Source organism: Salvelinus sp. IW2-2015, linkage group LG33, assembly GCF_002910315.2.
Source record: "Salvelinus sp. IW2-2015 linkage group LG33, ASM291031v2, whole genome shotgun sequence".
NCBI classification, from domain to species: Eukaryota; Metazoa; Chordata; class Actinopteri; order Salmoniformes; family Salmonidae; genus Salvelinus; species Salvelinus sp. IW2-2015.
Window position 1 is genome coordinate 7,340,038 of NC_036872.1, and position 27,033 is coordinate 7,367,070.

A 27,033-nucleotide genomic window follows, 5' to 3' on the forward strand; every position below is an offset into this window, starting at 1 on the left:
GGTGGCCACTGAGGCATGTCACAATGTACTGCAGCTGTGGAGTAACACGAAGTTACAGAGGTTGGGACATGTACAGCTTTCCCCTAACCCCTCCCCTCTCCCCCCCTTTACCATCTGCCACAATGGCCAACCAATTTAGAGAAGGTTTCCCAGAGAAGATCTGCTCCCTGAGAGACAGCTTGTTCATCTAGATCAGAGAGCACTCTCAGTCTCTTGATGGTGGAGTTACGCTGGTGTGCGTTTGTGTGTGTGTGTGCGTATGTGTATGCAACCCAAGAGAAGACTTGGGGTGGACATTGGCAGGTAATAATCATTGCCTGTTCATAATCATATTCATTATAATCTAAGTCTGAACTTTTCCAGAATTTGTTGTTAAATTGACCTGCCTGGTCAAATTTAAATGTAAAATAATTTTTTTATAGATCAGCACTCCAGGTCGAGAAAAGGCTGCCTTGGTACTTTGGGCATTCATTTTGACAAACAAGCAGGTGAGAATAGTCTAAAGAACAAGCATGCTGAATAAATATGGAACCTTTTATTTATTTTTACTGCAAAGCACCTTAAGTGGATGCTGCCTAGAAGCCGCTATCATCAATGTTGAGCACATTCATAACTATGTACTCAGTAGATGACTGTTTTCAAATCTCCCTCTGATACTTGTGACACCGCAGAGAAAGGTATCAGAAGAAGGCGCTCATCAAGAACCATGACCTTTCCTCTTACATAGTGATATTGAGAGTATTCCATAATTCATCAGGACAAATGGCTAGTGACACGTCTATAGGTTTCCAATTATGAAATAAATAAAAAATACAAATTTCATCCTATGAGCTTAGAATAGTTCAAGCTATCATGAACATTTTAAGCATAGGCCAGGTAATCTCCGACTAAAACGGTAACTGAGCCCTTGGCGTTATAAAGACCCATCTCAGTGAAATGGACAACCGACCCTGTAGTGCTCCAATGTGGACAACAGTGTATCACTTTCGCTATGTAGAGTAGCTGACTTCACAGAACCCTTGTCCTAAGCTGTTTCTGTGGGGATGGACCTTAGATTTAAGTGCACTCTACAAACTAAGGGCTGGATTCAATCCATAACGTGGAAGTATCAAGGAAGAACCGCATTAAAATGTAAAGGTAATTTCCGATTGAGCAGACACCATGAATGCAGTGTCCTCGAACGCAGAAACATTGCCTTTAAATTTCAATCGAGCTATAAAGCAGACCTTCCGCAATATTTTGGTGATACGGATTGAATCCAGCCCTTAGTCCATACTAAAACTGAGCTCAAACACAACTTGCTTGACGCATTTGGTGGATACGAGATACTTAGAATTTCTCTCTTTGTCAGAGACCTAAACAAAACAAAATTGGAATTTTAAATACATTCAGAAATTATTCATACCCCTCGACTTATTCCACATTTTGTTGTGTTACAACCGGAATTCAAAATGGATTAAAAAAAAAAGATATTCTCACCCATCTACACACAATGCCCTATAATGACAAAGTGAAAACATGTTTTTATTCATATGATAGGTAAGATATACAAAACCTTGCAGAGAGCCTTATCCAACTGGCAATCTCTTAGAAAAACATATAAACTACTGGAACCAAGACTTAAAAAGAACTGATATTGGCACAAGATGGTGGGAATGTTGAAACATAACTAGCAAAAATACAGTTGACAAATTTACGTTTTGTATATCTTACCTATCATATGAACATCCTTGTCTGATTCAAATAGGATTCCCTCAACATTGCTCTGATGTCCAAAAGGTTTCAAATCGAAATGTCTTGATTAAACCTTTACGTTCCATGACTACCTAATCTCTGTACCCCACACATACAATTATCTGTAAAGTCCCTCAGTCAAACAGTGAATTTCAAACACTGATTCAACCACAAAGACCAGGGAGGTTTTCCAATGCTTTGCAATAAAAGGCACCTATTGGTAGATGGGTAAAAATATAGAAAGCAGACATTGAATATCCTTTTGAGCATGGTGAAGTTATTGAATCACACTTTGGATGGTGTATCAATACACCCAGTCACTACAAAGATACAGGCGTCCGTCCTAACTAATTTGCTGGAGAGGAAGGAAATCGCTCAGAGATTTCACCATGACGCCAATGGTGCCTTAAACGGTAAGAGTTATGTGCATTCGGAAAGTATTCAGATCCATTGACTTTATCCAGATTCCTCTAAAATCAATTAAATTCAACATTTTCCTTATCAAGCTACACACAATACCCCATAATGACGAAGTGAAAACATGTTTCTGGTCATTTTTACAGATTAAAAAGTGTTGGACTAGTAACCGAAAGGTTGCAAGATCGAATCCCCGAGCTGACAAGGTACAAATCTGTCATTCTGCCCCTGAACAAGGCAGTTAATCCACTGTTCCTAGGCTGTCGTTGAAAATAAGAATTTGTTCTTAATTGACTTGCCTAGTTAAATAAAGGTAAAACAAAATGTAAATAAAAAGTATTCAGACCTATTGCTATGAAATTCAGGTTCATCTTGTTTCCATTGGTCATCCTTGAAATGTTTCTACAACTTGATTGGAGTCAACCTGTCGTAAATTCAGTTGATTGGACATGATTTGGAAAGGCACACACCGGTCTATATAAAAGGTCCCACAGTTGAAAGTGTATGTCAGAGCAAAATCTAAGCCATGAGGTCGAAGGAATTGTCCGTAGAGCTCCGAAACAGGATTGTGTCGAAGCACAGATCTGGGGAAGGGTACCAAAACATTTATACAGCATTGAAGGTTCCAAAGAACACAGTGGCCTCCATCATTCTTAGATGGAAGAAGTAAGGAACCACCAAGACTCTTCCTAGAGCTGGCCGCCCGGCCAAACTGAGCAATCGGGGGAGAAGCACCTTGGTCAGGGACGTGACCAAGAACCCGATGGTCACTCTGACAGAGCTCTAGAGTTACTCTGTGGAGATGGGAGAACCTTTCTGAAGCACAACCATCTTTGCAGCACTCCACCAATCAGGCCTTTATGGCAGAGTGGCCAGACGGAAGCCACTCCTCAGTATAAGGCACATGACAGCCCGCAGTGTTGCTTCCTAAGTAGACAGTTTGATTTCACAAAAGTGTGATTGACTTGGAGTTACATTGTGTTGTTTAAGTGTTCCCTTTATTTTTTTGAGCAGTGTATTTAGTATAGTTTTTTCTAAAAAGGATACATTTTAAAATCTTTTACAATTACATTTTTTATGAAATTCACTGAGGAGGATGGTCCTCCCCTTCCTCGTCTGAGGAGCCTCAACTGGATGAAACCAAAAAACCAACTCTTTGGCCTGAATGCCAAGCATCACGTCTGGAGGAAACCTGGCACCATCCCTACGGTGACGCATGGTTGTGGCAGCATCATGCTGTTAGGATGTTTTACAGCATCAGCGACTGGGAGACAAGTCAGGATCGAGGGGAAAGATGAACGGAGCAATGTACAGAGAGATCCTTGATGAAAACTTGCTCCAGAGTGCGCAGGACCTCAGACTGGGGTGAAGTTTCACCTTTCAACAGGACAACGACCCTAAGCACACAGCCAAGACAATGCAGGAGTGGCTTTGGGACAAGTCTCTGAATGTCCTTGAATGGCCCAGACAGAGCCCGGACTTGAATCCGATCTAACATCTTTGGAGAGACCTGAAAATAGCTGTGCAGCGACACTCCCCATCCAACCTGACAGAGCTTGAAAGGATCTGCAGAGAAGAATGGGAGAAAATCCCCCAAAACAGGTGTGCCAAGCTTGTAGCGTCATACCCAAGAAGGCTCGAGTCTGTAATCGCTGCCAAAGGTGCTTCAACAAAGTACTGAGTAAAGGGTCTGAATACTTATGTAAATGTAATATTTCAGTTGACTTGTTTTAAAATAAATTTGCAAACATTTCTAAAAACAAGTTTTTGCTGCGTCATTATGGGGTATTGTGTGTAGATTATTGAGGGGAAAAAAATATTTAATCAATTTTAGTATACGGCTGTAACGTAACAAAATGTGGAAAAAGTCAAGAGGTCTGAATGCTTTCCGAAAGCACTGTAAACTAATGTATGGAGTTTATTACATGAGACACAATTCACAAATTCCACAGCAGTACGGCAGAGTCATGTCTTAAGTGTAAAACTAAAAATGACTCAACAATCCATGCCCTCTGGGAATTCTATAAAGTCCAAAAGTCATGGGCGGAGTTAGAAAGTTGTCTGTGAGTATTGCAATGTATTGCAATGTAAATGTACTTTTTAATCCATCTGTCTACATATTTAAAAGACTTGGCATACGAGAGTGCAGTGAGATACCCGATGGGTTGGACGAAACTTTTCTCGACCAATCATGTTGAAAAAAACGTATACTTATAAACAATACATCAACCAGTCCTCCATCGTTAACACAATGGAAAGGTCAAATGCTTTATTATCTAAATGTTGAAAGTGCGTGGGCAACGGAGAGAAACAGAAGGGTGCAGTTTGAGGCCATGTGGTGGAGAGTGAAGTGGGCGCTGGAGATGGGGGTGTGAGCAGGTGGGTCTGGGCAGGTGTGATGTTGTGGATGTTTCTGTGCATCTGTATGTTGTCGTTCGCATGTGTATATTTAGTTGTTTAAAAAAAAAATCAGAAGTCAAATTTACAACAAAATAGAAAAATAAGAGATGAGGTACTCATGCAAAAATCATGTTAAACACTAATATTTGTTTAGCAAATTTTTACTCCTGAACTTATTTTGGCTTGTCATAACAAAATGGTTGAATATTTATTGACTCAAGACATTTCAGATTTAAATTAATTAATTTGTTAAAAAAAATCTAAAAACATAATTCCACTTTGACATTATGGAGTATTGTGTGTAGACCAGTGAACCAAAATCTAAATTTAATCCATTTCAATTTCAGGCTGTAACACAACAGAATGTGCAAAAGGTCAAGGGGTGTGATACTTTCTGAACGCACTTTATTTGCATTTGAAAATGACATTTGTTACTTTGGAGGTTTTGAAGTCCCTACTAACAGGGAACACACACTCACAGAGCCTATAGGAGTGTGTCACGTCACAGCAGTAGAGAGAGACATGAGGGGGTCCACTCTGCTGATCCACACACACACACACACACAGGTCAGAAATCACTGGGCCATGGGAGACTCTCTGTCCAGCCTGACATTATGGGAGATTCCATAGAAGTATAATAAGTGAAGGATATCTAGTGAAAGTACAACCTAGTTGACAAAAAGTCTCTCTCACAGACACACAAACACACGAAGTAACTGTTTACTACAAAAAACAATATTTCTACTTATCTGATAACACAACACAAATGCAGATATGTTCTATTCTCTCTAACATGCAATACATCACAAACTATAGGGCGGTTGGTAAAAAATGATGTGAGCTATAGTATACAACACACACACTCAACCAGCCACTTCACTACAAACTAAATGACCAAGATAACCGAGACGAAGATTCATCAACTCCTCTCTTCCATTGCCTTTGTGCTTCATCAACATTATAGCCTTGCCTTCCCTTTCAGCTGTGTAGGACAACACATTTCCTGGTCATCGGGAATACACCGGGGACACATTCTACTGTATGTGCTGCTTTAGTAAGTGTACTCTGGTTTAAAAGTCAATAGGAAGCAGGTGGTTGATGAGCCCTCAGACTATGGCTGCGTCCGATTGCACTTTATTCCATGTAGTGCACTACTTTTGACCAGGGCCCATAGGGCTCTGTAGTAGTGTACTATATAGGCAATATACTGAATATAGGGAATAAGCCGCCATTTCAGACACAGCCTGTGTTCCTTTTAGACAGGCACTCTGCCTGGCCGTCAGAAACTACAACCGTAGTTGGTTTCCCACCTGCCATAATAGTGGTAATTGTGGGCAGTTGGTCTGTGGGTGGCTTGGTTGTAGTCGCCAACGCAGGTGTGGTTGTTGGCGGGGTCTGGACTGTTGTGGGTGCTGAGAGGGCACCACACCATGAAGGTAGAGAAAAACAGTCAAATGATATCAGATGCACTAACATGGGAAAATGCTGATCGTGGATATACCATGAAATCGTCCTTTGGCCATCTCCCAAAACAATATGGTTACTTCACCACAGCTGTAGCAGTACCGTATCTCCTATAGGTCTGCAAAGAATCCCTATGAGAGACTCTAGTATATACACTCACAGTCCCTCTCACATCATGTCCTTGGAATAGCCCTCATCTACACACTTTAAATCCTCTCCCCCCTTTTGAGTTAGACCAGCAGTAAGGGATATAAAACTGTGGAAAAATGTAATTTGTGAGTGGGATCATTGTGATTAGAATGAAGGGACCCACCACAACATCAGAGGAGAGGGACACATTATATAAGATAGTGTGCTATAAGTAAGACAAAAGAATGATAGCATATGAACAGAGAATTAAAAAGATAAGTGATAACAAGCTCTACCCCGTTTGATTAGGACTTTACTTACTGCCAAGAGTCCCAGCAGCGTCACCTGAAAGAGAGAGAGGAGTACTTGAGGTTTACTCATTTATTTTTGAGAATTACAGTATTTTTATGAATACATCTGAAAAAAAAGAGAGCTGGAGGTTTTCAATGCTTAAATAATATACAAGTACATCAGCCACCACATCTGCCGTTGGAAGCAGCAGGTCCCCCCTCTGTAGTGTGCGAGTATAGCATAGGGTGCTTCTGCATATGTATACATCTGTATGATTCCTCAAACTAACTGACATCTCTCCTTTGAAATGTGACAGCTTCAGCTGCTCCTCTCTGTGGCTGTGTAGAGCAGATGACCCAAATTCTTCTTCAACCATTACTTAATCCATCTAGTATGTGCCTGGTATAGATGCAGTATGGTATGGATGGTATCCTGTTGGAAGTCTATACAGTAGCTATTAGGGATGAATATTTCCCCGAAAATCTACCAAGTTTCAATACCGGGAATAATTCATATCTATCCCTCGAAATACCGCAACAACAAACAAAATCACAAGTGCCAATTTAAGGCACCCGCGCCACCTTGTCGGCTTGGCTCTGCCACTATGTAAAGATTTCAGGGCAAATTACACTGATATTTCCTAATGATAGAGTAACTATCTTAGATTCCCAGTGCATTTTCATGCCCAACAGGAGTCGGGATTTTGGTTTTCAGTGGGATTGGGACTGGATAGGAAAATAGCCTAGGCTCTAGGAGAAGAGAAGATAGAATTTTCCCTCGTGCCTCTCTGCATTGTTAACAAACGTAATGTCAGTGGCAGAGATGCCTATGTAGTGAATTGTGCATATGCCTATCACATTTGTGACTGTCAGAATATTCACAATAATAATAATAAAAGCACACATTATTTTATAGACTAAACCTACTGTATGGGTTTCATGTAGGGTTTATTAACTGCATTCGGGTCGCGTGTGCAGTCCGGCAGTGTCAATTGTGCGTGCGCTTTGAATTTATGGCGACTTCGTGTGAAGTAAATATGCTAGGCTAAAGGCTTCCATGCGACAACCTGTTTGGATAATGTGCTATAAATGTTTTTACTAATCTGATCCTGCGCATGTTGTGCATTATTGCCGGTTTTGGGGGAAGATGTAATTTCCCGGGTCTTGTCATTTAATTTTTTCAGGAAATGTGAAGAGTGTTCACGGGACAGCCCCGGGATGCCGGTTACCCATGTTAATCCCTAGTAGCTATATTGTAGGTTACGTACAGGTATTGGGGGATCCGTTGGGGGTGGGTAGGTACGATCCAGGTTTCCATGACTTGGCTTTGAAGCCCCTCTCACAGCGAGTGCAGTCTTGGCCCGTCGTATTGTGTTCACAGTCACACTGCAGACTGCCCTCCCGAAAGGTGCACTGGCTAGCATGGAGGTTACACTTACACCTATGGCAAGTCAGGTGGGGGAGAGAGGTATAATCAATGTCAGTCCACAACATGTCCCTACAACATGTCCCTGTTATGCCTCGCTTGAATTTGAACAACTGCTATGCTAATCATGCATGATCATGTACCTTGTGGGGATTGACATTATTGTAGACAAGCCAATCAATGCTTATGCCCCGCCCCCTATGTACAGTAGAAATGAGCAGGTAGTTATCGATCAAGATATTATTTGATCAATTGCTTACCTGGATAAATAGGGGTCGTAAATACAGTAGTAAGATGAAAGAGTAAGATTTCAATTACATTGTTGAAGCTGAGTATGAGCACAAGCGATAAAACGTTGAAGATCGTGATTCACAATCTGCAGTACATATTTGCATGTTTTAGAAATGGCAAGAGACAAATCTTTCAGGGAAACAGAATCAAATAAATAGATAAGAAAATGTAAACTCCCAGATCAACCAACACTTCCCGATCTCGAGAAATTACCTGGCCATGTACATCTAAATTATTTTTTCAAGGGGGTAGAATTGAGGTGGCGAGAGAGGTGGCAGGCAGGTTAGTATGGAAATGGTGACATTTGAATAACAATCTCCCTAATCAAATGAGGGAGTGACTTCCAATACCCTGTGTTCCACTCTGGTGAGCCACCCACCCTCCATTTGCATGAAATATTCATAGAATGGACCTCCACATCTCCAAAAGGATGTCTCCTCTCCTCTTCTTCTCGCCTCTCCTCTCAATTATGAGGGAAAACTCAATTGAATCAAAGGGGAATTATCCAAATAGTGACACTCTGATGCCATAACGATGTACAGTAGGCTATCACTTTCTCAGGTGTGTTTTAATCAGTGAATATCTCATCACACTGACTTCAATATTGACTTTAAAAAGGTTAGGTATATGCTCACCCTGGTAAAGATAGATACAAAGGGGATAATATGAGGATGTGGCTCTCATTTCCTACCCAACACACTGAGGAGGATAATTGACAGACAGAGCCCGGTTTCATTCCAATCCCATTGACTTTAATTAAGTCTGTTTTCAAAAGCCCCCTTGGAAACAGTTGGCGTTTCTTCCACCCTCTCAAGACCTTTAAGCCATAATTAAAAACTTGGCGACAATCACGGGGCTTTTTCATCCCAGTGCTCCTGGAGACAGAACTCCCATCAAGCACCTCTTCATGACAAATTAATCAGTGGCCCACTTCGTCTCAGTGCCTTCTGGGAAAACCCACGGCACTCCAGCTTATCACTGGATCCTCCACTTTAGCCCAACTATTAATCAATTACAGTACTCTTTGGGCAGTTAGCAATCATCTCCCACCAAACCTCTTTGCACAAAGATAATTTTATTCACTCCTTAAAGGTCCAGTGCAGTCAAGAACGAGATTTCCTTTGTGACCCTTTTAATTGAAAACAATCACAGTAAGGTACTTCATCAAATCAAATTTTGGCACATGCACCGACTACAACAGGTGTAGACTTTACTGTGAAATGCTTACTTAGGAGCCCTTTCCCAGAGTTAAAAAGTCAGAAAGAATTGCTCAATAAAAAAAAGGAAATAGTAACGCAATAAAATAACAAGACTATACACATGGAGTACCGGGTTAATGTGCAGGGGTACGGTAGTTGAGGTAATACAGTGAAGACCCCTTCACTTTTTTCACTTTTTGTTACGTTACAGCCTTATTCTAAAATAAATATATTTTTAAAAAGGTTCCTCAATCTACAGACAGTACCACATAATGACAAAGCAAACACGTTTTTAGAAGAAAAGAAAATAAGTTAAAAAAACTGAAATTTTTATAAGTATTCAGACCCTTTACTCAGTACTTTTTTGAAGCACCTTTGGCAGTGATTACAGCCTTGAGACTTCTTGGGTATGACGCTACAAGCTTGGCACACCTGTATTTGGGGAGTTTCTCCCATTGTTCTCTGCAGATCCTCTCAAGCTCTGTCAGGATTGATGTTGCTGCACAGCTATTTTCAGGTCTCTCCAGAGATGTTGGATTGGGTTCAAGTCTGGGCTCTGGCTGGGCCACTCAAGGAAATTCAGAGACTTGGCTATGTGCTTAGGGTTGTTGTCCTGTTGAAAGGTGAACCTTCTCCCCAGTCTGAGGTCCTGAGCGCTCTGGAGTAGCTTTTTATCAAGGATCTCTCTGTACTTTGCTGCGTTAATCTTTCCCCGATCCTGACTATTCTCCCAGTCCCTGCCGCTAAAAAACATCCCCACAACATGATGCTGTCACCACCATGCTTCACCATAGGGATGGTATTGGCCAGGTGATGAGCGGTGCCTGGTTTCCTCCAGACATGACGCTTGGCATTCAGGCCAAAATCTTGGTTTCATCAGACCACAGAATCTTGTTTCTCATGGTCGTTTAGGTGCTTTTGGCAAGCGGGCTGTCATGTGCCTTTTACTGAGGAGTGGCTTCCATCTGGCCACTCTACCATAAAGGCCTGAATGGTGGAGTGCTGCAGAGATGGTTGTCCAGCTCTAGGAAGAGTCTTGGTGGTTACAAACTCCTTCCAATTAAGAATGATGGACATTTAGTTATTGGGGACCTTCAATGCTGCCGACCTTTTTAATACCCTTCCCCAAATCTGTGCCTTGACACAATCCGGTCTTGGAGCTCTACGGACAATTCCTTCGACCTCATGGCTTGTTTTTTGCTCTGACATACACTGTCAACTGTGGGATCTTATGAAGACAGGTGAGTGCCTTTCCAAATCATGTCCAATCAATTGAATTTACCACAGGAAGGCTTCAATCAAGTTGTAGAAACATCTCAAGGATGATCAATGGGAACAGGATGCACCTGAGCTCAATTTCGAGTCTCATAGCAAAGGGTCTGAATACTTATGTGAATAAAGCATTTCTGTTTTTTTATTTTTAATACATTTGCAAACATTTCTAAAAATGTTTTTTTTGTTTTGTCATTATGGGTTATTGTGTGTACATGATGAGAAAAAAATAGTTAATCCATTTTAGAATAAGGCTGTTATGTAAAAAATGTGGAAAAGGTGAAGGGGTCTGAATACTTTCCGAATGCACATGTACCTTAGGCAGGGGTAAAAATTGACTAGGCAATCAGGATAGGTAATAAACATAGTAGCAGCAGCATATGTGAAGGGTGTGAAAGTGTGTCTGATTGAGTGTGTGTGTCGTCAATATGTGTGTGTGTGTTGTGTGTGTGTGTGTGGGTGTGTGTGTGTGTGTGTGTGTGTGTGTGTGTGTGTGTGTGGTGTGTGTGTGTGTGTGTGTGTGTGTGTGTGTGTTGTGTGTGTGTGTGTGTGTGTGTGTGTGTGTGTGTGTGAGCATATGTAGCGTGTGTGCGTGTGTGTACAGTATGTGTATGTGTGTGTTAGAGTGACAGTGTAGTATGTGTGAGTGTGTGGGTAGAGTCCAGTGAGTGTGCATAGAGCCAGTGCAGGATAGTGTTTAAATTGTTTTTTAAATTAACCTTTTGCCCAGGTAACCATTACATTAACTGTTCAGCAGTTTTATGGCTTGGGGGTTCAGGAGTCTTTTGGTCCCAGACATGGCGCTCCAGTGCCGCTTGCCGTGCGGTAGCAGAGAGAGCAGTCTATGACTTGGGTGAGGGGAGTTTTAGACCATTTTTAGGGCCTTCCTCTGATACAGCCTGGTATAGAGGTCCTGGCCCCAGTGATGTATTGGGCCGTATACAGTACCCTCTGTAGTTGCCATACCAAGCGGTGATGCAGCCAGTCAAAATGCTCTCAATGGTGCAACTATAGAACTTTTTGAGGATTTGAGGGCCCATACCAAATCTTTTCAGCCTCCTGAGGGGGAAGAGGCATTGTCGTGCCCTCTTCATGACTGTGTTGGTGTGTTTGGACCATAATAGGTCCTTAGTGATGTGGACACCGAGGAACTTGAAGCTCTCAACCCTCTCAACTACAGCCCTGTCTCGTTGAATGGGGGTGTGCTCGGCCCTCCGTTTCCTGTTGTCCACGATCAGCTCCTTTGTCTTGCTGACGTTGAGGGAGAGGTTGTTTTCCTGGCACCACACTGCCAGGTGTTGAACGCTGAGCTGTAGTCAATGAACAGCATTCTCGCGTAGGTGTTCCTTTTGTCCAGTTGGGAAAGGGCAGTGTGGAGTGCAATAGACATTACGTCATCTGTCGATCTATTGAGGTGGTATGCGAATTGGAGTGAGTTTAGTGTGTCTGGGATGATGGTGTTGATGTGAGCCATGACCAGCCTTTCAAAGCACTTCATGGCTACAGATGTGAGTGATACGGGGCGGTAGTCATTTAGACAGGTTACCTTGGCGTTCTAGGGCACAAGGACTATGGTGGTCTGCTTGAAACATGTAGGTTTTACAGACTGGGTCAGGGAGAGGTTGAACATGTCAGTGAAGACACTTGCCAGCTGGTCAGTGCATGCTCTGAGTACACGTCCTGGTAATCCATCTAGCCCTGCGGCCTTGTGAATGTTAACCTGTTTAAAAGGTCTTACTCACATCGGCTACGGAGAGCTTGATTACACAGTCATCCGGAACAGCTGGTGCTTCACTGGGCAGCTCGTGGCTGGGTTTCCCTTTCCCATCTGTGATAGTTTGCAGGCCCTACCTCATTCGACGAGCGTCAGAGCCAGTATAGTAGGATTCGGTCTTAGACATGTATTGACACTTTGCCTGTTTGATGGTTCGTCGGAGGGCGTAGCGCAATTTCTTAAATAAACGTCCGGATTAGTGTCCCGCTCCTTGAAATTGGCAGCTCTAGCCTTAGCTCAGTGCGGATGTTGCCTGTAATCCATGACTTCTGGTTGGGATATGTACGTACGGTCACAGTTCGGACAATGTCGTTGATGCACCTATTAATGAAGCTGGTGACTAACTCCTCAACGCCATCAGATGAAATCACAGAACACATTCCAATCTGTGCTAGCATTGTTAAGAAGAAATTATTTGATAATGAGATAAAAAAAACGGCTGCATTGGACCTTTAACGTGCTCATAGAACTTCCTTGCCAACTATTTCGCAAAGACAGCTCGAAACATTTAATGTTGAAGCTACCCACAGATGTCTGAACCGAATACAGGAGTCCTTCCCGAGCTATTTCCGGCGTTCACAGGAACATTTTCCATCCTCCTCCACCATTTATGCTTACAAATAATGCATGAACGTCGAACATGTTAAATGTACAAGATATTTGCATCCACTGGCAGGTCCCCTATTTCTGTAAGAAAGCCACTGCTGCATATTGAATGATACAGACCCTACCCAAGCCCGATCCCTGACTGTAGCGTTTCCCGGAGAAAGGGCACTCTAAACAAAAGAAATCTGATGCAAAAGAAACCTGTCTTGTCTGATGGCAGAATAAATGCCTGCTGGCATATTCTAAATGTGCTTAGTTATGGGCTGTGAAACACTATGCAATGCGCACACACACTAGTAGGCAGATTGGTATGCATCACAGTGAATATTCTAAATTATTGATGCCTCACAAAAAGTGCAAAGTGGACAGTAAAGCCCCTTGATTAAAAAAGGGGAGCGAGCCAAGGAATCATTTGTTATACTGTAAAGGACAGTATGGACAAGGCGGCTCTAGCTTTGACAAAAAAAAACACTATTTTCCTCTTTTCCTTTAAGGCCTTCAAAGCCTATAAGTCACTGAAGCATGGGGGTGGCTGCGGAAAAGAGAATATACTGTATATTAATGGCTCTGTTCACACTGCGCTCTACATTCAGGAAGTATCCTGCCTTCACGCAGTGGGTGTCACAGACACACACACACGCACCCCCACACACATACTCATAGACCATCTATCCATAGTGAGTCATTCATTACTGAGACCATGTTAGATTTTCACGAGCAAAATCAGTGTGCGGAAATTGCACTGTTGTCAATTTCCGCCCCCCCCTTATGAGTGTGTATGGAGCCTCACTAGTGTGTTCTCTGAGGAAAATGCCCTCCTTCCTTTCCAGAACCAGGGCAGCTATATCCGGTTGCTGCAGGGCAAACCCCCCCACTGTCTGGGCTCATGAGCTCATGTTACAGGCCAGCCAAGCCCTGCTATTGGGCCAGCATCAAACCCCCATCCAGCCATCTGGAGTGGAAGAAGGAACAGTACCGTACATTCTACATATGGCTCGGCCACACTACGATTACCACGCACAGGACAGGTTGACTGGAGGAGACGTTACGTATTAAGTCAGTTGCAATTGGAAACACAGGAAGACTTGAACAGTACTGTTTTTTAATCCGCCGAAATAGAATGACATAATCACAGCCTATAAATAGCTGAATGTTTATTAGCGTTGGCGAGCCAGAGCCACCAGCCCCCCTTTCAAGACGATAAACAAAAAAAGCTTGCATCTGCTGGAGATGAGAAATGCAGCATTTAGGTGAGTAAATAACAGCAAGCGCTAAACAAATGTGGATAGACAGATAAAAGGCTGGTGTAGAGTGGCATGCTCTGCTCACTTACAGCTGGGAGCTGCCGTTAATGGGAGCTTTATTTATTTCCTCAACTTCTCTCGTGAGAATCCCCCACTATTTATTTTAATTTGCCGGGCGCTCACTGCCAGTGACTCATGATGACTAGCTTAGTCCCAAATAAGAATGGATGGAGAGGAGACAGGGACAAATGGTGCCCTGCGAGGTACCCTCCTGCACAGAGGGGGCCACATCTGTCATTATTACAGCTGTTAAGACTCACTTCTTCTTTGGAGAGAAAGGATTTTTCAACCAAGAAAACAATTACTGTTTCTGACCTACTACTCAGCTGGGACAACTAGGCTCATAACCACCATGATGCAGTTATAGAGTGGGCTTCACCTGACTATTGGGATGATCAATGAATCTGAGAGGGTCAAAAAAATAACATGACTTCATTCTGTAGGCCTGTATTGGTAGTCTAGGAGCAACATTGTATGGCTCCTGATATTGGTTTGCAGGTGTACAGGTTGTCTCCATAGGCTTTGAAGAGCCAAACATGTATAATTGGCTTCAAACATCCTTTTCTGCTTGGTTATGATCCATGACTGGGACCAGATGATTTCTGACCTCCGCTAATGATAAGCTGCTCAGGGTTCACACAACAGCTCTCCAATGGAGGTACCATTTCACCTCACTAACAGCCCCTTCCCTTTACCTATAGCTACTATACATTCCTATAGGGGATCTGAGGTACTGCAGCTCTAGAATGCTGCTAGCCCCTTGACAGCAGATGCAGTCACAGAGTTCATTGCTTCACATGCTTTTTGCCATTTCTCTCTTTTCTCTTTCACTGTGCTCTGAGGAACTTATGATATGAGGAGAAAATAAAACCCTGCTGTTTCCCTCCAATACCCGCGAGAGCACTGGATCCCCAACCAACTCGGAGACAGCTACGGGAGACCTTTTCTCAACATTTTCCACCTTTGCCCCCTCCTGGAGGATTTTGCAGTTTAAGGGTTGGTGGGCACCAGAACGTCCCGGGGAGCACTACCCCATGAGGGGAGCAGCAGCCCTTCACGCGGCTGGCTCTTTAAATACCAATTTCAAATGACCTTGAAAGCTTTGGCATGGACAGCTCCTGTAAATTATTTACACAGGATGCTGAGGAAAAAAAACGCCTTCTCCTGCACTCCCAACGAACAAGGGTGGAAGTCAAATGCAAAGCGCAGCTCCTTTTCCCCGAAGGGATATGCAGATAGGCAGAGATATAGACACATTAGTGTAAGTGAGAAGTGTAGACAAAGTGGAGCTGTAGAAAGGGAGTTGGCTTTAAATTTCTCTGAGCACATCAAAATAGTTAAAGGACACTGGGAAAATAAAAGGCTCCTTGCATAATTAATTTGTGGGCTCCATGGGTTGAGGCTCTGTGGGGTTCTGCCAATTATGACCAGAATGTTGTAAAAGCACCTGCAGCGCAACTGTCCACAGCAGGGACCGTTAGGGACTGAATCCATTTCACTACTCCCATAAAAACACAATGTGAATCTGTACTATTTCTATCTACAGTAAATGAAGAGTAATATGACAAAGGAATTATTATCATTCTAATTTGACACAGTGTCTGAACCCCCTCTGCGTTTTACATTTAAGTCATTTAGAAAACACTCTTATCCAGAGCGACATACAGGCGCAATTACCTTGCTTAAGCAAACAGTTCTCATCTAGTTGGCTCAGAGATTCGAACCAGCAACCTTTCAATTACGAGCTCAACACTCTTAACCACTAGGCTACCTGCTGCCTATGTGACACAAGCACACCCAAAACATCTGTATGCCCGAGTCAGACACATCAAATCAAACCACATTTTATTGGTCACATACACATATTCAGCAGATGTTATTGAGGGTGTAGCCGAAATGCTTGTGTTCCTAGCTCAAACAGTGCAGTAATATCTAACAGTGCAGTAGTATCGAACAATTCACAACAACACACAAATCTAAAAGTAAAAGAATGGAATTAAGAAATATATAAATATTAGGACGAGCAACGTCGGAGTGGCATTGACTAAAATACAGTAGAATAGAATACAGTGTATAAATATGAGATGAGTAAAGCAGTATGTAAACATTATTAAAGTGACTAGTGTTCCATTATTAAAGTGGCCAGCGATTCCATGCCTATGTATATAGGGCAGCAGCCTCTAAGGTGCAGGGTTGAGTAACCGGATGGTAGCCGGCTAGTGATGGCTATTTAACAGTCTGATGGCCTTGAGATAGAAGCTGATGGCCTTACCGGGTCACAACCTTACCGGGTCCAGTATGTGGCCTATCACTGCTTTGAGCTATACAGTACATCCTGGCATTAAGGGTGATAGTAATGATAATGAACCATATGCTCTTGTTCATTAAAGGATGGATGGACAGGTTAGCTGACCACAGTTCTCCTGCTGTGATGGAGCTGCACCAAAATTAGTCTGCCTCATCATTGAAATGGGCAGATGAAAATTTGATGAGGGACATCGTGCTGCTGAAATATTCCGTTTGCCTGGCAAGGACACCCCATTTTCGTTTGGGACACTGGAGGCATGGGATCCATGCAGGCTGCCACAATATTTACGCCTGAGGTGCTGTTAGCATACAAGGAGGATCCCACACTCAGCAGCCTTTCAAATATCCCATCCCCGCAAACGTTGCTGCATAAAACCCAGATATCCCAGCTCCTTCCTCAGAGACAAATTGCCCGCCCAGTAACCTTTGAAGATACTGGCATCATTGGGATAACAAACCGCTCTTCACTTCAAATTATGTTTCACTCCCTCAATTTGGCCCTTGTAAATGTATGTATAAATATTTCCCCCTACAAATAAAAACTGTGCTTATCCTGATATCCTCCCGTAACGTTGCCTCTTACTTAAGCTACCTAGAGGATAGAGTTTGACGGTAAACTATAACGATAAAATACCTAAAATTAGCACTAACCTGCTGAGTGACAATGCAAAGCTAGTCAAGTGATCACAATTTCTCTAATAAATTGACACACTAGAAGCGTACAGTTTAAAAGGGCTGTTTCATCTCATTGGGTAATGAGGATCCTACAGAAATAGACAACACTGCAGAGCAGCGGAGGGAGAGGGAACGAGGGAGGGAGGGAGGTTGAGAGCGAGGGTGGGAAGGAAGGAGGGAGGGAGGGAGGGTGCTGTTCTCCACTCATACAGAGCTTACTTCCTGAGATGACAGCAATAGTTACTCATATTCCAGCCCCCTGAAATGTAAATTTCATTAGCCGCATTAGGGTTGTCCTGTAAGTGTTGGAGTACCAGACCGCGAGCAGCGTTTTTCTATTTTCATAATTCATCTGCAACCCAAAGCAAAGTTGAGACCAACAGCGCAGAAAACATGGACGGGTTAACTCTGTTATCCTCCTAAGCCTGGACAGAGCATCATCAGTCATACAATAGGCTACTCCCCTACAGGGGAACACAGCGAGAAAAGAACTGGTGGAAAACTAGGCTTTAGAGAGAGAAAAAAATAGATGCATTTGTGAACATACAGTATCTACTATGCTGATATACTGTACATTCAGTGGGACCAGACAGTCACTCCTTAAAATGATTTCAAATTAAAGTTATGCATAGAAATAATAAAACATGCACATAATGCATTTCACATAGCTACATTGTCTAGAATGGGCCATTTCTGAAGACAAATTGTTGAGAATACTAAGGAAAAGATCAATGAGAAGAACATGTGCCTTGATGAAGAAAATAATACTGAGCAAGACCAGCAACAAAGTTCACAGGCAATATCAAGTGCTGAGTCAACATAATTCCACAAACTGTTACTACACTCCGTGCAACTGTGTTAGTATATACAGTGGGGCAAAAAAGTATTTAGTCAGCCACCAATTGTGCAAGTTCTCCCACTTAAAAACATGAGAGAGGCCTGTAATTTTCATCATAGGTACACTTCAACTATGACAGACAAAATGAGAAACAAAAATCCAGAAAATCACATTGTAGGATTTTTTATGAATTTATTTGCAAATTATGGTGGAAAATAAGTATTTGGTCAATAACAAAAGTTTCTCAATACTTTGTTATATACCCTTTGTTGGCAATGACAGAGGTCAAACGTTTTCTGTAAGTCTTCACAAGGTTTTCACACACTGTTGCTGGTATTTTGGCCCATTCCTCCATGCAGATCTCCTCTAGAGCAGTGATGTTTTGGGGCTGTTGCTGGGCAACACAGACTTTCAACTCCCTCCAAAGATTTTCTATGGGGTTGAGATCTGGAGACTGGCTAGGCCACTCCAGGACCTAGAAATGCTTCTTACGAAGCCACTCCTTDGTTGCCCGGGCGGTGTGTTTGGGATCATTGTCATGCTGAAAGACCCAGCCACGTTTCATCTTCAATGCCCTTGCTGATGGAAGGAGGTTTTCACTCAAAATCTCACGATACATGGCCCCATTCATTCTTTCCTTTACACGGATCAGTCGTCCTGGTCCCTTTGCAGAAAAACAGCCCCAAAGCATGATGTTTCCACCCCCACGCTTCACAGTAGGTATGGTGTTCTTTGGATGCAACTCAGCATTCTTTGTCCTCCAAACACGACGAGTTGAGTTACCAAAAAGTTATATTTTGGTTTCATCTGACCATATGACATTCTCCCAATCTTCTTCTGGATCATCCAAATGCTCTCTAGCAAACTTCAGACGGGCCTGGACATGTACTGGCTTAAGCAGGGGGACACGTCTGGCACTACAGGATTTGAGTCCCTGGCGGCGTAGTGTGTTACTGATGGTAGGCTTTGTTACTTTGGTCCCAGCTCTCTACAGGTCATTCACTAGGTCCCCCCGTGTGGTTCTGGGATTTTTGCTCAARGTTCTTGTGATCATTTTGACCCCARGGGGTGAGATCTTGCGTGGAGCCCCAGATCGAGGGAGATTATCAGTGGTCTTGTATGTCTTCCATTTCCTAATAATTGCTCCCACAGTTGATTTCTTCAAACCAAGCTGCTTACCTATTGCAGATTCAGTCTTCCCAGCRTGGTGCAGGTCTACAATTTTGTTTCTGGTGTCCTTTGACAGCTCTTTGGTCTTGGCCATAGTGGAGTTTGGAGTGTGACTGTTTGAGGTTGTGGACAGGTGTCTTTTATACTGATAACGAGTTCAAACAGGTGCCATTATTACAGGTAACGAGTGGAGGACAGAGGAGCCTCWTAAAGAAGAAGTTACAGGTCTGTGAGAGCCAGAAATCTTGCTTGTTTGTAGGTGACCAAATACTTATTTTCCWCCATAATTTGCAAATAAATTCATAAAAAATCCTACAATGTGATTTTCTGGATTTCTTTTCTCATTTTGTCTGTCATAGTTGAAGTGTACCTATGATGAAAATTACAGGCCTCTCTCATCTTTAAGTGGGAGAACTTGCACAATTGGTGGCTGACTAAATACTTTTTTGCCCCACTGTACATCATTGACAGAAACAACTTTAATTGTTGCATCTCGTCGTGTTGTTGTCCTATGGCTAGCTAGCCAAAATTGTCCCTTTCCTAAATTATCACAATCTCCATCCATGGCTTTGGACTTGTGGTTTTACTTAATTTTTCGTACTGGCCAATAATTATAACGGTCATTCTGATCCATCCATAAATTCATACATTGTGCCCCGGTATGTTCAGTATGTAGCTAGATGTAATTTTAACTAGCTAACATTGCCAATAAAAGTGAAGTTAGGCTAGCTAGCAAGCAAGTGTTTCAGCCAGATAGCCTAGGACACACAAAAAAAAAATGTACTCGAAAAATGTCAGATATCTTTACCTCTATGGGATCGGTGTCCCTAAACCGGGACGGTAGTTGCTCAATATGCAATAATGTGACTAGAACGACATTGTAAACAGCCAATTCTGGGACATAGACATGTCTTATATGGGCAGAAAGCTTAAATTATTGTTAGTCTAACTGCAGTTTCCAATTTACAGTAGCTATTAAAATAATAAATACCATGCTATTGTTTGAGGAGAGTGCACAACAACAAAACACTTATCATGGCAACTGGCTTGATACATTCACCTCTGAAGGTAAATAATGTACTTACATTCAGTAATCTTGCTCTGATTTGTCATCCTGATGGTCCCAGAGATAAAATGAGGTGTAGTTTTGTTTGAATTTTTTTATTCAAATGTAAGAACTAGATTCTTCCATTTGACCCCACTGCTGTCTCTGGCTCCACCCCGGCCATCTAGATGTGTGAAGGTAACATATTTTCTGTAGGAAATGTCATGTATGACATTCCTGGGAGAGTGTAAACTTAACGTTTTTATTACAATAGCATGGTTGTATGTTCTCTGTAGTTATGTACTCGAAAATGTATAAATTGACCAATTGATATAACATGTGATGTAGTAATGTAATTCTTCATTGGATCAGTTTGAAACTTTGCACAGACACTGCTGCCTCTTGTGGACAACATCTAAATTACACCTAAAATCCTATCAATGTTTGGCCTTTCTCTTGCATTTCAAAGATGGAACAATTTTTTTTTTGAAAATATGTTTTTTTTGTTTGTATTATCTTTTACCAGATCTAATGTGTTATATTCTCCTACATTAATTTAACATTTCCACAAACTTCTAAGTGTTTCCTTTCAAATGGTATCAAGAATATGCATATCCTTGCTTCGGGTCCTGAGCTACAGGCAGTTAGATTTGGGTATGTCATTTTAGATGAAAACTTGCTTGACGATGCTGTAGGTCATGTACCCGTTTGTTACATGTAAAATGCTTTGTGGACTTCACCGGACAGAGGTTGCTCCGTGGTTTTGTGAGGAAACAAAGGTGTGGTTGAATTTCTTCTGCCACTGTGTCTTCTTATTGTCTTGGCCTTAGTTCATATGCCTTGCAATTGTGATATATAGGCCTAACAGGTTATAGAGCAAACAACGCAATTAACATGGCAATATGGCTTTTTTTCTGGCTTGGCTTCCCCAGTGATTTTACCCATGCACCACTACTGGGGATTTTATTGCTCAATCTAAGTCATGCTGATAAAAAAAATATATATATATCCAAAAAGCCTAACGGACATATGCTTAAACTCATTCACCTTTGACAGACTTCAAGAACTGTAAATTATCGAGATATCAAAGTGTCACCCATAGAGATCCAATTAAATGAATGAAGTATTCTAATTCTATGGTGTCACCAACAAAAACGTAAACAATAAACCAATAGCAAATACAGCATATGGCATTCACGTTTCACTTCATGCAAATAGCAGTTTTCGGTAGTGCTCAAAGCATGCCATTCCATCATTTGGATTATGTTCAGGGAAACATTGAGACTAATCTATATTTCCAAGTCCTATTCTTGTAGATCAAGGGGTATTTCATTAATTGGAATGGCTGGAAATTTTGACAGACTTTATTTATATATATATATTATATATAATATATATATATATATATATATATATATATATATATAATATTATAACAGTGGGGAGAACAAGTATTTGATACACTGCCGATTTTTGCAGGTTTTTCCTACTTACCAAGCATGTAGAGGTCTGTAATTTTTATCATAGGTACACTTCAACTGTGAAGAGACGGAATCTAAACAAAAATCCAGAAAATCACATTGTATGATTTTTAAGTAATAATTAGCATTTTATTGCAAGACATAAGTATTTGATACATCAGAAAAAGCAGAACTTAATATTTGGTACTGAATCCTTTGTTTGCAATTACAGAGATCATACGTTTCCTGTAGTTCTTGACCAGGTTGCACACACTGCAGCAGGGATTTTGCCCACTCCTCCATACAGACCTTCTCCAGATCCTTCAGGTTTCGGGGCTGTCGCTGGGCAAATACGGACTTTCAGCTCCCTCCAAAGATTTTCTATTGGGTTCAGGTCTGGAGACTGGCTAGGCCACTCCAGGACTTGAGATACTTCTTACGGAGCCACTCCTTAGTTGCCTGGCTGTGTGTTTCGGGTCGTTGTCATGCTGGAAGACCCAGCCACGACCCATCATCAATGCTCTTACTGAGGGAAGGAGGTTGTTGGCTAAGATCTCGCAATACATGGCCCCATCCATCCTCCCTCAATACGGTGCAGTCGTCCTGTCCCCTTTGCAGAAAAGCATCCCCAAAGAATGATGTTTCACCCTCCATGCTTCACGGTTGGGATGGGTTCTTTGGGGTTGTACTCATCCTTCTTCTTCCTCCAAACACGGCGAGTGGAGTTTAGACCAAAAAGCTCTATTTTTGAATCATCAGACCACATGACCTTCTCCCATTCCTCCTCTGGATCATCCAGATGGTCATTGGCAAACTTCAGACGGGCCTGGACATGCGCCTGCTTAGCAGGGGACCTTGTGTGCGCTGCAGGATTTTAATCCATGACGGCGTAATGTGTTACTAATGGTTTTTTTGAGACTGTGGTCCCAGCTCTCTTCAGGTCATTGACCAGGTCCTGCCGTGTAGTTCTGGGCTGATCCCTCACCTTCCTCATGATCATTGATGCCCACGAGGTGAGATCTTGCATGGAGCCCCAGACCGAGGGTGATTGACCATCATCTTGAACTTCTTCTATTTTCTTCTATTTTCTAATAATTGCGCACCAGTTGTTGCCTTCTCACCAAGCTGCTTGCCTATTGTCCTGTAGCCCATCCCAGCCTGTGCAGGTCTACAATTTTATCCTTGATGTCCTTACACAGCTCTCTGGTCTTGGCCATTGTGTAGAGGTTGGAGTCTGTTTGATTGAGTGTGTGGACAGGTGTCTTTTATACAGGTAACGAGTTTCAAACAGGTTGCAGTTAATACAGGTAATGAGTGGAGAACAGGAGGGCTTCTTAAAGAAAACTAACAGGTCTGTGAGAGCCGGAATTCTTACTGGTTGGTAGGTGATCAAATACTTATGTCATGCAATAAAATGCAAATGAATTACTTAAAAATCATACAATGTGATTTTCTGGATTTTTGTTTTAGATTCCGTCTCTCACAGTTGAAGTGTACCTATATAAAAATTACAGACCTCTACATGCTTTGTAAGTAGGAAAACCTGCAAAATCGGCAGTGTATCAAATACTTGTTCTCCCCACTGTATATATATATATATATATATAACCTAATCGTTTTATCTGTATTGAAGTGGAAAGAAATGGGTTAGAAGCCTATACAATCATAGCCGCGGGAAGTAAATGTGCTGAGGGTGCTGCAGCAAAAAATATGTCTCTCGTTTCAGGACATAGGTGTATGTCGCACGTCACTACTTTACAGGAGTGGCATTTGAACGTAAACATGTATTTTTTATCAACATGCATTTTTTGGGCAGAAATGCCTTCTGGAACATGTGAACTTTCATGTGTCTTAATAACAAACTTGTATTCTATCCATAAATAGGTGTAGAATTGTTAAATTACGAGCCTAGTTGGTTTAGCCACGGAAAAAGTCAGGAACCTTCCCGCTAGCCATGAGTTTGGATTGGTCTGCCATGTAGCGTGCTTCTGTCAATAACGTGAGCTGTTCAGTATGTGTTGACAGTCCTTTCATCCATGTATACGAGTAAGAGTCTAGCTACATTTTGTGATACGTTTCTAATTTTGTCAGAAAGTTGTTCATTTTTATTTCAAGTGAAAGCGTACTGTTAGTTAGCTAGAAAATGCTAGCTTTCTGGCTCGATAACGTTACATGTATGATCTGTGTAGTAATATTATTCTAATCAGAAATCCATTTGCATTGCTAGTTATAGCTGTCACGATCGTCGTTCGGTGAAAGAGAGGACCAAGGCGCAGCGTGATATAGATACATCTTCTATTTATTTGAGAAGATGAAACAAACACTAATACAAACTAAACAAAAACAACAAACGACCGTGAAGCTACAAACGAAAGTGCACACACAAGCTACTAACGTCAAACATAGAGAATTACCCACAACCTACCTAATGCCTATGGCTGCCTAAATATGGCTCTCAATCGGAGACAACGATAGACAGCTGTCTCTAATTGAGAACCAATTCAGGCAACCATAGACTTACATAAACACCTACACTGAACACAACCCCACGAACTCTACAAAACCCCCTAGACAATACACACACCCTAGACTAGAACAAAAAAACACAAACATCCCCCATGTCACACCCTGACCTAACTAAAATAATAAAGAAAACAAAGATAACTAAGGCCAGGGCGTGACAATAGCCTAATGTTAGCTAGCTAACATTGAACATAGTTTGTTAGCTGTAGTATGAATCTGCAGGTAGCTAAAGCTATGACAATGTTTATATTAGTAGTAGTGTGAGTTGGGATTGTTCCAGTTCATTGTTTAACTAGCTAGCTACATGTCTAAACAAAAGACTCCACTTCGGCCGGACAATAGTGACCCATCCACTAAGCTAGATGTGGCTGAGGGGTGGTTATAGCATTTCCTTCACATGACCCATCGATTAAGACAAGTGTGTCGCGTAAGCGTGATCTAATAATGTAACCACTTCACTGTACCATTTACACCTTCTGTATCCTGTGCATGTGACAAATAAACCTAGATTTTATTTGATATAGCGTGTGTTTACCACATGGCCTCACATGTGAATGCTTAAAGAGATGGGAGTAGACAAAGAGCTCTCCAATAGGTGTACTAAAACATTCAAGGCCCGTTTTCTCAAAAGTGGGGTTTACACATTTATCATCTTTCAAAGCAGAATTACTTTCCCATTGTTCCTCAACTGCAGTGTATGATATACCATTTTCTAGCTCTGAGTCTCTACTTTTATCCAATGATAAAAACACAATTTCAAATGTTGCTACATAATACCGAATCGAGGCGGTCGGTCACATATTAATACAAATATATATTATTATTTGTTGAAAATATTTTTCACAAAAATAGTGCACTAGTCCTTTACTACTATTTGAGGACCGATATAGATATACGTAGCGTGGGCAAAAACATTTTTCAGCATCTCCACATGGTAGTTGTATAATTAAGAACAGTATCTTGCAGGATTCAATAGTTGGAATTGTAGCCCTGTCCCTTTCCTCTGTGATTGTCATTCTAATGGAATCCAGAAAGAACAAAACCCTGTCTTCAAACACTTACATCAAAAAGGTGCAAAGTTATGGGAAAAGACACAAAGCATCCACATCAAATTATTATTATTTTTGGATCAAACAACATGGAAAACAACCACTTTTTGTGCAGTATTAATTTACCATCCTTACAAACCACTTAACGTAAATGTAAATTAGTGTATTGTCATCAAGGTTTGTACTTGTAGACTTTGCATCACCATGAAGAAAAACAACGCACAATACAGTAATTGAGTACATTGAGACATCAAGTGGTTTGTGATGATGTGATCTGATAATGTGGCTCAGTTGGCCGAGCATGGCTCTTGCAATGCTAGGGTTGTGGGTTCGATTCCCACGGAAAACATATATCAAGCAAGAATTTTATATTCCACAAGTATTATTAGATGAGCTGTTCTGTACAGATAATTATCAGACAGAAGTTACAAATGCTGGTAAATACTAAAATATATTTAGTAAAAAATAAAAAAAGTAAATCACAAAAGCCTTTACTAGTCTTGTCTATATCAGTCCGCTAATACGTCTTCAGTGCGAGCAATATTTTTTGTCCTGCATCTCCCCACCTTCCACCCTCAATCAAAAATTAAAAAAAAAAAACGCAGTATCCCCACCCCCAAACTACTGTACTTCCTGCAGCTATGTACATAACCCATAAAGTAAAATGCAACATCCATTTATGGCCAGTTATGTAAACTCTAACATTGATTTATCCTGCAATAGATGGCGTTCAAATGGTAATATACATTGTCTTCTTCTAATGCCTCTTAAGGGGAAAGTAATCTAAAAGTAAGATTATATTACTTTACTGAGTTTGGGTAATCCATAATTATGTTACTTATTGCAATTTTGGACAGGTAACTAGTAACTGTAATGGTTTACATTTAGAAAGTAACCTTCCCAACCCTGAACTCATCCACTCATTAACTGCCGAAGGACTTTGAGAAAGACCAGAAAAGGGCAGACATCCATTTCCTCCAGACAAAGTGCCACTGGTCATGTTACCTTACCCTCACCATAGCCAAGGCCCATAGCTGGATATTTGACGGACAGCTCTGATGGTGATGGTTTAAGGGCTTAGAAGCAAACTCACGAGACTCTCATGAGTTGTTTAAGTGGCCCTTTACCCCCACCCTGCAACCCTTACATTCATAACGCGTTTCCTCATACTACTGTTCTACAGCACATGACTCCGCTCTAGAAGCACGAGCTGTTCCAAAACTAGGCCAAAGCATGCATCATACACAAGCAATTGCAGACCAAAGCAAAAAAATGACAGAAAAACTGTATAGACACATACGGTAGCAACAGTGCACTAACTTCATCCCTAATCTTACTTTACACAAGACAATAGAGCCGTGCTGAGATTATACTGAAATTGCATCATCTTAAATCTAATTTGCCCTTCTTTGCTTTCCAGAGATCTATTCAGAGTGTGCCGTGAGTTGAGTCAGTTCCGGATACACGTGTCCTTTTTACCCACTCTCTGGGATTCTCTGATCCACCCAGTCTCCTTTACAACTCAAATCCCTCCACAGTCACAGCACAGTGCAGCAACACCAGCAATGGAGTGAAGCCACTCAGAGTTCCATACTGTACACGGGCCTTAGAGGACAACGTTTGACAACTGTCTGGACACAATGGCGACTGGACTGTGTGT

General features: G+C 41.7%; 1 protein-coding gene across 1 annotated transcript in view; it reads right to left on the bottom strand.

The window, feature by feature from the left end:
• LOC111958184 (netrin-G2) overlaps window positions 1-27,033 on the bottom strand; it is a 52,944-nt gene that overhangs the window by 14,245 nt on the left and 11,666 nt on the right. The window contains exons 4-5 of the mRNA XM_023979380.2: window positions 7,703-7,875; window positions 6,466-6,489 (exon numbers count right to left, since the gene is read on the bottom strand). Coding sequence (XP_023835148.1) covers window positions 6,466-6,489; window positions 7,703-7,875 — 197 coding nt within the window. The remainder of the gene's footprint in view (window positions 1-6,465; window positions 6,490-7,702; window positions 7,876-27,033) is intronic.